At 38.3% G+C, this 13,889-nt stretch overlaps 1 protein-coding gene across 2 annotated transcripts in view; it reads right to left on the bottom strand.

Annotated features, from left to right (window-relative positions):
- arhgef10 (Rho guanine nucleotide exchange factor 10) overlaps window positions 1–13,889 on the bottom strand; it is a 48,758-nt gene that overhangs the window by 9,528 nt on the left and 25,341 nt on the right. For both annotated transcript variants that reach the window (XM_088433506.1, XM_088433507.1), the window contains 8 exons: window positions 12,575–12,702; window positions 11,571–11,671; window positions 11,329–11,450; window positions 10,523–10,609; window positions 9,030–9,256; window positions 8,344–8,501; window positions 3,202–3,344; window positions 941–1,115 (listed from right to left, as the gene is read on the bottom strand). In XM_088433506.1, the coding sequence (XP_088289632.1) occupies window positions 941–1,115; window positions 3,202–3,344; window positions 8,344–8,501; window positions 9,030–9,256; window positions 10,523–10,609; window positions 11,329–11,450; window positions 11,571–11,671; window positions 12,575–12,702 (1,141 nt within the window). The remainder of the gene's footprint in view (window positions 1–940; window positions 1,116–3,201; window positions 3,345–8,343; window positions 8,502–9,029; window positions 9,257–10,522; window positions 10,610–11,328; window positions 11,451–11,570; window positions 11,672–12,574; window positions 12,703–13,889) is intronic.

Below are 13,889 nucleotides of genomic sequence, written 5' to 3'. Positions count from 1 at the left end.
GATCATTTCCAAATAAAAAAGAGTGACAAAAACAAAGTACTAGTCAAATACTGCAAAGTGGACTTTGCATTTCTCAGCAGTACTTCCGACTGCTTCAACACAAACGGAAACACTCATATGCAAAGACTGTCTTGGCAAATGGCTCCATTTATTGTCTTGTTGCACCACCTAGTTGCTGAATGTCTGATCCTATTTAAGGATTAAAAAAAAAATAAAAACCATATCGATTTAGTAGTTGGCGTGTTTTTATTCAAGACAATATTAGCACATGGAGCTACCGAAAAGAAAGTAAAGTTGTGAACTCCCTGAGAAAAATGACGAAGTTCTATTAACCAAGATAACAATCTATTGTGGCTCAGTTTTAGTTGCTCAAATTAACCAGTAGAGGACAGTCAAACAATGAAACATTCCCAGACTGCTCATCAAGAAGAAGCAACAACAGAAGACGACTAACAGGAAAGTCTTTCATTGTAGCTAACAGCTAGTTCCACTCTCACATTTACTTATGGAATATTGAAAAATCATCTGTAAATTACTCAAAACAACACTGTTACACATATATACAGTTTAACATTATGTGGGTGAAAAGTAAATGGTAGTTAGTGTTTGTTGACCTTAAATAGTAATTGCTTGTGTGTTAATTCTAATTGCAATTGCTAACTGTTTTGTTGGTCTCTAATGATTCATACATGCAGAAAATAATAAATAATGAGTATTTATATCCTCTCACTTCAACTTCTGTTCAACCTTAGTAAAAAAAAAAAAAAGAATGAATGAAACATTTTTTCAGAGGAGGTTGATTTCACGATGAAACAATTTATAGGGCAATCAATTTTCAAATGATTTGATAGTGACAGCCCTAGTAAAAATGTAAAGTTAATTAATGTCCAATAATAGGTAGTATTCAAATAAATATTAATAATAAATCAAGTTCTCTTACCAGGCAATATATTGTTGACAGGTGTTGCAATATTAATGTCCTGTAGGTGCTCCAGAGTCTCAGTGTGAAAAAGGCGCAAGGTGGAACCTGAGCTGAAGGCAATCCAGATCCCCACACCCGCCACCACCATGTGGGACACCACCATGCCCTCTTCTTGATGGGCCTCCAGTTGCCTCTGGATAGGGAAATAATAATAATAATAATAATAATAATAATACATTTAAAAAACAAGGAAAAGATTTGGATTGAATTAATCCAATTTCTTTAGCTGCTTATCCTCACTAGGGTCACTAGCTTTCTGGTGCCTATCCCAGCCATCTTCAGGCAGTTGGTGGGGGAGACCTGGACTGGTTATCAGCCAATCGCAGAGCACACCGAGACTAACACTCATTCACATTCACAATCACACCTAAGGGCAATTTGGAGTGTCCAATATACCTAACATGCATGTTTTCTAAATGTGGAAGGACACCGGTGTGTCAGGAGAAGATCCACGTGGGCATGGTAACCAGTCTCCCACCCGTGCCACCCTAACCCTAACAGTAGTAATTAGAGTAGTGAATGGATCCTAAAAGAGAATTAAAATAATGACAATTTTTAGAACTTGCTAATTAGCACTTTTGAAATGTGGATATAAAACAAAATCTAAATGTGTGAAACTGAATTCACTGTGAGGTAATCACTAAACTTAGCATTTCTCAAAGCCAAAGGTTACATAACATCCCCACACATTACACTACACGTAGGTGGAGTTAAATTTAGTCGAGTGGAGTCCATTCAGAAGCACGTCAGGGAAATAAGCTACTATAAAGTGTCTAATAATCAAGCATGAAATGTGTTCAAATGTGTGTTTAATTGATATGCGGAGTAAAGATGAGAACTTAGTTACTCATATACGTCTCGATCGATGTGACTGGATTAAGTCTTTGCTCAGAGATGAACGGAATGGGAGCAAGTCAGGCAGGTGGCCTGACATAATGAGCTTAATGAGGCTAAACAGATTATGAGTGAGTGCATGTTCCATGGCAGGTGCTTCCATTTTTTAAACGAGGGTGGAACATGTACAGAGAAGGCCACATTCTTAGTCATACTCCTGGGTATGGAAAGTGGAATCCATATTTCGGGGGGAAATCAGATGCAGTTTCAACTAGTATTATAATTAATCTTATTGTCACATGAAGCTTCAAGTACTGTATGTATCACCTTATGTTTTTGCAATTTTTCCTATCACACTACTAGTTGCTATACAGTTTGTCCTTTACCTAGTACTGTCAAGAAATAAAGAAATTGAGAAATTAATTACATATGATCGGTAATTAATTGATCTTATTACTCATTTTATTCCATCTAAAAATTTCCAATCCCAACCTGTTTTTATTATTTAGGTACATTGACTTATTATGTCTTCAGTCAGTTATTTTCTTTAACAGATGCAGTTGTGACCATTGATCTTCTGTTGTATTTGAGGGCAGTCCCAAGTGCTGGATGCAACCATGAGTTTTGACCATCAGGAGGAATGGTTATGTTTCCTTTGATCAAAGTTAAATAATTAAAAAATAGCATTAAAATAAAACATTATCAATCCTGTTTGTTGCAGACTTTCTCAAATGCAGGGTGCGCTCAAGTTTATTTTGGCAGAAAGCTCTGCTATGGCTCACTACATTACTGCAGTCCCAGATGCGTGGTTTGCATTCATGTGGTAGGCCCAACTTGAGCTGTTTCTGTGTCATGTAAATTCGATGCAAAGAATGCATATCATGTGGTATCAAACTGGCATTTTTGTAAAGTAACTGTCACATCTCACATAATTCTCATGACAAATCTCACATGCGCTTCCATTTTCACGTTTCACTTTAGTTCCTGCACTTACCCCCCTTACCCACAAGAGAAGTCTATCAGGTCATATATGTCAAGCACAATGACAGCCAATCAGTGTGTCTACTTCTGGGTGTGAATGACTTTTGTTTTCCAATCCCCAACAACTCAAGCGCATGAAGCCTAATGCATAAAAATGTATGTAATCAGCATGCAGAGAGTATAAAGTTTGAGATTAAAAAATAGATGAATGCGATTAACCAACTTTACACTTGAAATAATTTGTTATTTTGAAACATCTACCTTCTTTCCTTATTCTTGTCTAATGTTTTAGAAGGACACATCTTCCTCACTGACTTAAGTTTGCTTTTTTTATTTGCACAAGCGAATAAGAGGAAAATTATCTTTGTTTTCCTCTGCCCCTTGAAGTGAATTGCGGCACCTACCTCCACACAGTGAGTTAGCGTGCTAATGATGAAGACCTGTCCACCCGATGAAGCCCAGAGGTGCTCTTCCACAGCCCGCATGGCTTTGATGGGCAAGACTCCCAGCTTGACAACTTTGGGCTTATCACTGTTCCATAACCCATCTGGAGTGGACAGTGACAGATCAATGTTACATAAAAACATGCACATTAATGACAACCTTTGCACTTGTATTACTGCACGGCCCATTGCGATCTCACGATGAAGGCCATACATCCTGAAATTTATCGAGGATATGTTGACACTGTGCCTTTATAAATGTCACCTACAAAGGTCATTTGCATCAAGAACACTTCTAATACTGGTGAAGAGGCCATTGAAGGCTTTCATAACCTTGACTATGAATATAGATGTGCTGTGAAGCATTAGTCATAGCCAAGCTCCATCCTGCTCGCACCTCCTACACACTCGGCTCTCCATGTGCCTGGCACCCACAGTGGTAGTTCAGCACAGATGAAACTCTGCATGTAGACCACATAGAGAACACACATTTGATTTGATGAAAATACAAAACTTAAGAATACTAAATTAAACTCAGGTCAGTTTGTGGTCCAGCAAGATTATGTACCCATCTTTATCACAGTTGTCATACGGTATCCAGTATTTACTGTTGTGACTGATTTGTTCTTTGATGTATCAGTTTCTAATCAGTTGCTATGGTTCTTTAGTTTGTTCTCATACCAGCTCTGTTGTCAAAATCAGTTTATTCCTTTCTTCTTGCTGAGGCTCCTTGCTAAAAGTAAGATCTATCTTACACAAGCAGATTTGGAGCGTGTTATTCGCCGCTTCATTTCATCACGGTTAGATTACTATCACTCCTTGCTCGCTGGCCTTGACCAGTTCTCCATTAGTCGGCTTCAGCTAGCTCAAAATGCAGCTGCTCGTCTCCTCACTTGCACCAAAAGACATTCGCACATCACTCCAGCGCTGGCCTCTCTGCACTGGTTACCCATTCCCTTTCCAATAAATTTAAAAATATTACTGATCACCGCCAAAGCCAAAATTGCCCCCCCCCCCCCCCCCCCACACACACACACACACACACAGCTGAACTCCTGCAATAACACACCAGTTCGATCCCTCGGGCTCGGCCTGACAAGAGGCTAAAGACTCGTGGCGACCGAGCCTTTGAAGCAGCCACACCAAGGCTCTGAAATAGCCTGCCTCTGACTATCCTATTATGTTGTTATACAATTGATCTCTGAGCGTATTTAAGCTATAGGTTCCCAGTGACATATTGTCAGAATATCAATTGAAGCTTTCAAGCTGTCTTTCTAGTTTCTAGTCAAATTTCAGAGTCTGTTTTTCCTGAGGATTTAAGTTTTGTGCTCCAAGTTTAGTTTACGAGTTTAGTTTTCCGAGTTGTGGTTATGTTGGAGTTCTGTGTATCAATACTTTCGACTTTTACCCTTCAATATCCTGTCTGCTTCTGAGTACATGTCCTCCTCCTCACATGACAAATAAGCTTGCATGGGCTACATATTTGTGACACCAACACATAATGTGATCTTTCAAATACACACTGAATTGCCTTTGACCTTGAAAAAGATCTTCTGGATGAATGGACATATTTCCCCACAGACAAATGACCATGTGCGGCATAATGTAGAAAAAAATACCATTCCAAAAATTCAATTGGTTCTTTTAACTTCACAGGTAATGCCTAAGTTCTTCGCTTGTTTAATTTTCATTCTTCTTAACTCACATGGCAATTTTTAGAATGATCAATACAAACATTCACAAAAAGGCAAATAACAAGCAAAACATGCAGTGGTAAAACTTTGAATCTCACTAAACTGATGTGTTCTTGGACATTATCGAAAATGAGAGTTCATCTTTTGGGATAAGCGCATCACTAAAGCCCAGAGATCGTCAATTGGTGTTCTCTTGCAATAGACCGACCATTATGTTGACATATTCGTGACAACAATCTGAAGTTTTCTACAAGGCATTCATATTAGAAGCTCTAGTGTGTTTTACTTTACGTTTTACTTGTGTTTTTGCTTCTAAGATTTGTTAAACAAATTCAGTCATCATTTTAAAATGTATAACAGAAAAAAATAAAAAGATTAGGTCAAATTAATATTAAAATTAAGTTTCTGAAATGCATTACTCAGTGAGAAAGACCCAGTGTCCAAATGAAAGTTCATTTCCTCCAGATGCCACACTGATTTGGCTAAACTCAACCAGGAAGTGAACGAGGCCTCACCAACAGTGTTTGTTCAAGAGCAGGCACAAAGGCAGCTATTGAACAAGGGAAGGAGAGGAGGAGAGGTGCCACAGTGGGGGAGCAGAAATAATCTCACACTATGCAGGCTAGGTGGAATTAGCATTCCAGCAACGCCCTTGGTGTATTATTGTAATAGAAGTGCACGTAGAAAGAGTAAACTAAAAAGGATTGAGCCATGTTGGGAAAGCATAAAAATACAAAAGTGCTGAATTGCAGATTTATTCAAATCCTCATCGGTCCACTCAAGGCAATGTCAACTACAACCAACTTAATATGCAGCTCACACATGCATGTTTATAAAACAGACTATCCAATTTGTTTTATTTTGACAACAGAGCTCCAAACAATACAACTTCCACTGGATGAGCACCATAGAGATCATGCTTCCACTATGTGGCGATGACATTGACATTTGCCAAATTGCAGTTCCTCTTTTATATCATTTGTCCCATAGGAGGCCACAAAGCAAAAGCAAGTAGGGCAGAATGAGGATGACTAACCAGTTTCACATACGCATACAAAAAAATTGGATGTAAAGTGGCATTACTGTCACTTTTTGATATATTTTCCCAGTTTATTGATTGCTCTGCAGCATGACAGCTCTCCATCGAGGAATGTTGGCTGCTTGTGTTCTTATTTCTCAAAAGGACCTGTGCTTTATGATATAATGAAGCGGGAGGAAGGATGAGGAAAGGGTGTGACGTGCTCTATTAATAAATGATTAATGGATCAATTGGAATACTTAAAAGGCCCGTATCATGAAAATTAAACTTCTTGGAGCTTTTAACGCTTTCATGGACGATAATTCCCGTCTTTTAAAATATAAACAACAATAATAAATGATTAAATTCTCGTCAAATATATATTTTTTTATGGAGGGTAGCAGACACCTTTGACTAATGTTTACAGTATAAGCCAATTAGCACGGTAGTGATAACTGTGACCATTGGATGACAGTGTTTCCACTCTTACAACACAGATATCACCATGCAATTCAAAGCAAGGCATAGAAATCAATCTTTCATATGATACCACCCATATTTACATAGACATAGCACACAATATTCTGTCAGCCTTGAAAGATGAGTGAACATGCTAAATATAGTGGCCCTTGAGAGGTGTCCTTTTCCGATAACACTTGGTAACAACTATCCATCCATCCATGCATCCATCCATTTTCTAGAGCCGCTCATCCTCACAAGGGTCGCAAGCTTGCCGATGCCTATCCCAGCTGATTTCAGGCAGTAGGTGGGGGACACCCTGAACTGGTTGCCAGCCAACACAACATAAATCAAGCATAAATGTGTGTTAGACTGTGGTAAGGCAGAAAATCTACAGAATTATTGATCATTGTTTTCCAAAGTAAGACAAGATGTTTTATTGTGATTCAACACAATGGGCTAATCCGTCTGCTTTTGCAGAGGACAAGAGAAATCTCTGAATCAAAGGTTAAGAAGCTGAAATTCTTAGAACTGGCCCAATTTTATGCCTCTAAATAATAAATTGATTATCAAAAATATTTCTTGATTCATTTGGTAATCAATTAGTTGGGTGCTGCACCTCTAGATGCATTCCCACAAATCCAGTCCCGCTTCTGCATGGTCACAGCAATAACTTATGATTTATTTGCATGCTCACGTTTCTCTACAAAAATCAGCTGACTGGAGTTCTGTTACATTTGAATTCCTTTTTTTTTTAAACAAGACAATGCAAGTTTTTACCTAGTTAATCTATACTTCTACAGGAAATTTATTTGAAAAAGACCATTAGAAAAGTACAGTACAGCAAAAGTCAGCTACTATCAAAATGTTCCTTAACAGCATAGCAACGTTGATCCAGGCAACTGTTATCCCACTGAATGATACATTATGAGTCACAGTTTTAGCAGAAAACATCACATTGCAGCAAAAGAGCTGATTAAAGGATAGCTGTCAAGTATCAGATGGGGAAGATAAAATGCCAAAAAAGAGAAGATTTAGCTACACCAAGGCCAAAGACGCTTGCTGTGATGCTCTCTCCTAATTAGTGGGTCACAGATGAAGAAGCACAAAGATATGCGGCATGCAAAACAAGTTGTGTTGTGAGGTAAAACAGACAGTTCAGTGTGAGCGCTATTTTTCACTCACCAACTGCAGCTGAGACACACAGAGCTAATAGATGAGCTTTACAGAAGAAAGTCGCAGGAAACTAAGATGAGACAGCTGATTTGAGTCATATGAATAAAACCTAAGAAATGTCAGACTGGAGTCATAAAACAAATGCTGCGTTTGGCTAATGCTAATCATAGAAGTATTTGGAGCAAAATTTTGGTTGACAAAACACATTATGAAAACTGTAACGGACTAAAGAGAAAACCAGAGAGAACATATGAAAGCCATGTACCAGATGGAACAGAACGGAGCATGGCATAGACTGTGGGAAGAGGGAGTCCAGCCTGGATCTTTTCCTCTCTCTGTGTACGTCTGGACGCGAGGACATTAAATAGGTCACCTCTTTCAGAATTACATCTCCCAGACAACCAAGCGAATGGAAATAGGACCGCAACACAAGGGAAACGTTGACCCATGATTCCTTGATGCACTAAGCCTCTCATCTCCCAGCGCTAACTGCTAGCGCCACCAAGTTAGCAACACTGCACTGTTACAGTTGAGACTGACAACACTGCACTGTTACAGTTGAGACTGACATCAATTTAGGTCAAGCTCAGACTAAATATTTGAGCAAATTGCTTACACTTTTAAAACACATTTCAATGATCTAAATGAATATGTCTCTGTTTTACACAATAAGAGTGACTTCACCGTAATTGGTCTCATTAGGGCCATATCAGAGGGTCAACAAACAGTGCATGAAGCCATTCCACTGAGACATACCTTGTGATCTGGAGTAGATGGCCACAGAGCCACTGACCAGGCCAGCATATAAACAGGGTTTCATGTAAGCCAAACTGGTGACAGTTGATTTGTCTGGGGTAAAGAACTGCTGCAGGCGCACTTTCTTGGAACGCTGGCTGCTTTTATACACAATAATGCTAATTAAAAAAAAAAAAAAAGTTAGCAGTAGTTACAATTTCATATGAAAAATAAATACATTACAGATTACGGATTATTGTACATTATTATTTTTAAATGTTGTATTTCTGATGCAGCTTTAGAGTTGTTGCAAATCAAATTTATCAAATTATCTGAATATTATTTAAGTAGGACTGACATCCAGGTCAATTCCTTGCACAAACTCCTGAAAACAACATCACCTAATCAATGCTTGTAAAAATTAAGATTTACGTTGTTTTGAATGACAGGTCAACAGAATGATCAACAAATTATATGACATATATTTAAGAATACAAGGTTATGGTAATGATTGAATATTATTAAATAATGACACCAGTGTTACGAATATAGGATTGCTGTATAAATGATATGAAGAGATAAAGGAAATTTGGTTGATTATTTTTGGCATTTTTGGCAACATTTGATAGGACATAATCGGCCAGCAAATAGTTGGCTGGGCCTGACATCCATGTTTTTAGGGTCCGCAGAGTTCATGCTTGTATTACCTGCCCTCTTCCATGCCCAGGCAGACAGTGGGTGTAACACTTGCTTTAGACAGCAAAGCCTGGTTGTCTTGTTGGCCTTTGTCCTCATTCTCCTGAGGCTGTTCTGCTGGGACGTATGCCATGCAAAGAATACGGGACTCCACATTAAAGCACTCTGTCACTTTCGGGATGCAGCTCTGCATGGCAACGATGGCTATTTGGCCCATCTGGTTGGTGCAACTTGCAACCTGTAGAGTAAATTGTGTTTCAATTTGAGCAATGGGGAGATTTTAATTGCGCTCTTAAGATGGCCAAATTGATTAAATTAAAAATGATTTATGTTTCAATCTACTGTATAGATATGCAAATAATCATCATCCTATTTCAGTCTGGTTTAGAGGACAATAACAAAAGGAGACCAAAAGTCTTTTATTTCTGGATTTTACATTAAGTTTTGATTGGTAAGGAACATGCCTTTTATCACAAAAACTGAATGTGAACAACTGCCAAAATACGCGAAAAACCATTGCCAAACAAGATTTGAAAATAAACTCTTTCAATTGAGCAGCTAAATTGCGAGAAAGGGCAAAGCATGAAACATTTGCCATATTGTTAATCTGTGTACCTGCAAGCATATTGGGAGCATTATCAGTCACAATCACCAAATCTATGACGGTCAACCCCCTTTCATCAGCAACGGAGTGAAAAGTTGCATTCGTATTTGAGGCTGTGTGGCTTCCGTGCATCACACAAGTTTGCAAAACACGATAAGACTGCTTTGCTCTCTAGGTCCATGCATTACGTGTAAGTGCCACTCTGCTTGTTTTGGTCAAGGTACTGGTGACTTTTCTTTAAGTCTCAAGGTGTAAAGCTGTGGCGCATCTGTCTTGAGTTTAAAAACCTTTGGGATGGGATAGTTTGCTGTCTGCAACATTTTCTACCATGCTGTAAGGCCGTAAATCATTGCTTTGAAACGAGGACGGTGGTGTTTTTCCACATCCTGCGGCACAAGCTTGACTTTCCCAACGGGCTGCATGGCGAAATCATCCACAGTGCGCCTCCAACGGAAGTCAACAGGACGCGGATTTGTTGTATAATTTGTTTATTTATAATATTGATTTTAAGACATTTTATATGGATTCTGAGAGTCAATATTTTTATGTGAATTGAGTTTTTAGCCCATCTTATAGTAAATAACCTCAAGACAAACATACAGTATATGTTCTGACATAACACACGAATGAAAGAGAATTTAAAAGAAAAATCTTAATTGTGAAAAATAACTGTGTCTGATTCCCTGGCATCTGTGCTTAACTCAAGTGCTGTCAGTTGCTGTAAGCAAATCCATTAGAGACAAGATGCGAAGCAATCCACAGCAGGCAGACAGCAGCTGGATCAGTTCAACATGTCACATCTTTAGTTAATCATTAAGTTCTTTGTTTAATTTAAGCAATAAATTAAGTGAGCATTATCATAGTAATTGCTTTTCAAAAGATGACAGAAAGAAAGCGTACCCAAACACAACCGTGGCCCACGACAGGAGTGTCTGCTGTGCTCTCGTTGTTGATGTACGGCTCTGGATTGTGGACTGCACACTCCACCTGGCACCGACAATACATATTATTTTATTCACTTTATTAACGCACCTAAGTCAAGTTCACTTTTTTTGGGTGCTCACCGTTGAAGTGTTAACCTCAAGTGTAACATTTGTTTTTTAAAACCTACACACACTGAAGCATTTGACTATTCAGACCGAGACTGTATTCAGACTTCTCAACTGCACAACATCAATATGCTGAAAAACAAATACCCTCATGTTGAAGATGATCAATCTGGCCTTTGTACAAAAGCAAGTGAGCCATGGCACATGGCCTCGGAATAAATGAATCCATGTTACAATATTGGATTCTGGAATTGTTTAATGTTGCACATGATTTATTGTTGCACTAGCAGTAGTTTCACTACTGTGTTACGTTTTGCTGTTTCTACTAGTGTTTATTTCCTTCAGCAAGAATGATAATTTTGGGGAGGTTATTCTCTTATGTACTATGTACATAAAAGTACTACTTATGAACCATATGAGTGATAAAGGTTCTGATGTATTCATTAGTTGGTGTAGTTAGTTTACTGAAAACAGGACAATTTTAATTATATAAGCAACGTCTGCTATTTTTGGCCCCGAGTGGTGAATCGCTGCTGGTGGAATAATACTACCATGGATCCAATGTGAATCAAGGCTACTGAAAGTTAGTTGTGCAAGAGACAGTACCTTTAAAGCATCATGCACAAAGCGACTGTCTGCGTGAAAAAAAAAACTCACCTTGAACTCCTGCAGTTTTGACATGACCACGGGCATCTGTTTAAGCAAAAGAGGGTGTTTCTGCTTTTTGAGATGATTTCCATCATCTTCTGCAAACAACCAGCCTTGAAGGTTGTCCTCCTCTAGTACAAAATAAACATAAAGGTTGCTTAACTGCCACGTACATACTGGAAACTGAGAAACACATAACAATTGTGACGCATACACAAAGAAACATTTTAGAGCCTGGTAGTGGACTGTACCTAGAGCTAGCTTGGCCATTTGCAAGTTACTGATCCATGATTGTTTTATGGCTGGGTTGAGAGTATTGAACACAGCACTAAAGTATGTGGCTTTACCCAACCTGAGAAAAAAAAGACAAAAAATATGATGAGTTGTGTTGTATCTTGTACTTTTTTACATTTTGCATCAGCATTGACATGAAATGCCATTGAAGCATATTTTCTTTCATTATTATTCTTTCACCCTAAAACATTTTTCACAACCGTTTATCACTTATAAACTTGTTTGTATTTCCTAACTTATTGACACAACATTGAAAAACATTCACTTTACTGAACAAAATGACATCTGTCTGTCATGCCATCCAATGGGGGACAAGATTTTCAGTGCTGATATGAAAATGCAGGCTGGCAGAAGCCCAAATAGTTGATAACAGTTATAACTTCTGGCACACTCACCCAGCGTGCGTATGGTTGTGTGTGCGTATTGAAGAGGATTGTCAGTACAGTAATGGAAAGACATCTTATTTGTTGAGTTTAGGGATCGAAAGATCACGGAAGAACTAACACTACTTTCCAAGGATAATCTCACAAGTAAAAGATGGGGATGCTAAATTGAAAGATGGAAGAATATAACAGTTAAACAGAGTGCAATAAAGGCACAAATAAGCTGTGACCTTGAGTGACAGCATTTAGACTTTATCAGTACATGCGTAAATGTGACATGAGCAGTAATGTTGGGAAACAGCAGCAGCACTGGTTAACCTTTAGAAAAAAAGGGGAACCTTGTCTCCCTTGTGAATCATTCCCCGATTAAGGCTAATGGAGGAACATGTTCATCCAAGTGTGTCCTAATGCTCTCTCCATGCTCTCATTCGGTTAGTATCAAAATGGAATGTGATAAGATGCAGGAAATGTGGTAAACATGGAGTATAAAATGTGTGTGTGGCCTATGCATGACAAGTGTAGACAATCTGCAGAGGAATTAAGTTACATTAAATTACTGCAAACACAAAAAAACAGACTTGTCTTGTTTGCCAGGCAGCTGGAGCTGGATCCTACAGCGGTCAGCTGCCCTAATCTCTTCTTCCTTCTTCAGAATCAGCCTTTGGAGACCTGATACCCAGTCTTGGGCCACGGTGGGGTTCACATTCTAAACAGGCAGAGTGCAGAGAGTCAAAGTGAGCAGCAATAAAATTAGGAAGAAATTAATCATACCTAAAGAAATTAAATTAAAATTATACATTTTTAATGACTACAGAAGTCAAGAATGCATCACAAACACATGTTTTGGAGGGTTCCCAGCCTTTTCTATACCACCTGCACACATGAAACACTTAGTAATTCGCAACTCAATTGGCGATCAAGGAGGCCAATTCATTATACCTTCTGAAACAGCTCATTTCAAGTTTCCACACCCCTAACATCCAAGTGGTTTGACCAATAATCTAAAGCTTCAACACATGGTGTGCCTTTCTTAAAAATGTTTTTGTTTACATTATAGCTTTCGGACAAAAATGTAAAAGTTAAAGTTAGAATACTTGTAATTTATTAATACTGTAGTTCATATAAAAAAGCCCAAAGACAACTTGATAGACACTGGAGCTGCTTGTTTAAACACATTCTTTACTCTTTAGGCATTTTCAGCAGTATAAAAATATATTTTTGTCCCTAGTGTACAAGATTACAAGTTTTTTCCATGTACACTAAAATGAATATCTTTAAAAACCCAATCTGCCAATTGCCGTTGACTGAACATAACCACAAGCTCAGCTAACTATCAATTGCAGCTCACCTGTTTTATGGGTTTGATCATGTGATGTTAGCAAGCTGTGCCCTGACTGGTTGGTACCTGAGCCCTGAATACATGTCATTTTCAGTTGACAGCAAAGGGCAAAGTGTGTTTTTTAAGGTATTCATTTAGCTATGAAGTTAATTATGCAAAAATATTCCAATTCTATAGATGAAAAAGTAAATTTAGTTCTGCTTTATTAAAGTCTCGGTTAATGACACTAACACCTGAATCTTTCAATCCATGTAGCAATTTGCAAAACTATCATTAGAATCTGTGTCATTCAGCGAATGAAATTTAATGTCATGAGACACAGCCACTTTCAATTAGTATGTCCCACTTAATCTACACACCTGGGAGGACGTACATCCTGAAAAGATAATAGGCACTGTCAGCCAGTCATGGAATCCTAATGCTGCACCTCATGAGTTAAATGCTTATCCTAATGCTGCATCACGTGAGTTAAAATGATAGTTGTGAATGTAATTTGAGAGATGTTTTTTTATTATTCTTATCATCACTTTTAGTTTTGTTGTCGGAACAGTAAA

Source organism: Hippichthys cyanospilos, chromosome 14 (assembly GCF_059441005.1).
Source record: "Hippichthys cyanospilos isolate Australia breed blue-spotted pipefish chromosome 14, RoL_Hcya_1.0, whole genome shotgun sequence".
Taxonomy (NCBI): domain Eukaryota; kingdom Metazoa; phylum Chordata; class Actinopteri; order Syngnathiformes; family Syngnathidae; genus Hippichthys; species Hippichthys cyanospilos.
Note: the sequence above shows the minus strand (reverse complement) of the source record. Positions and strands in the feature narration are given on the sequence as shown.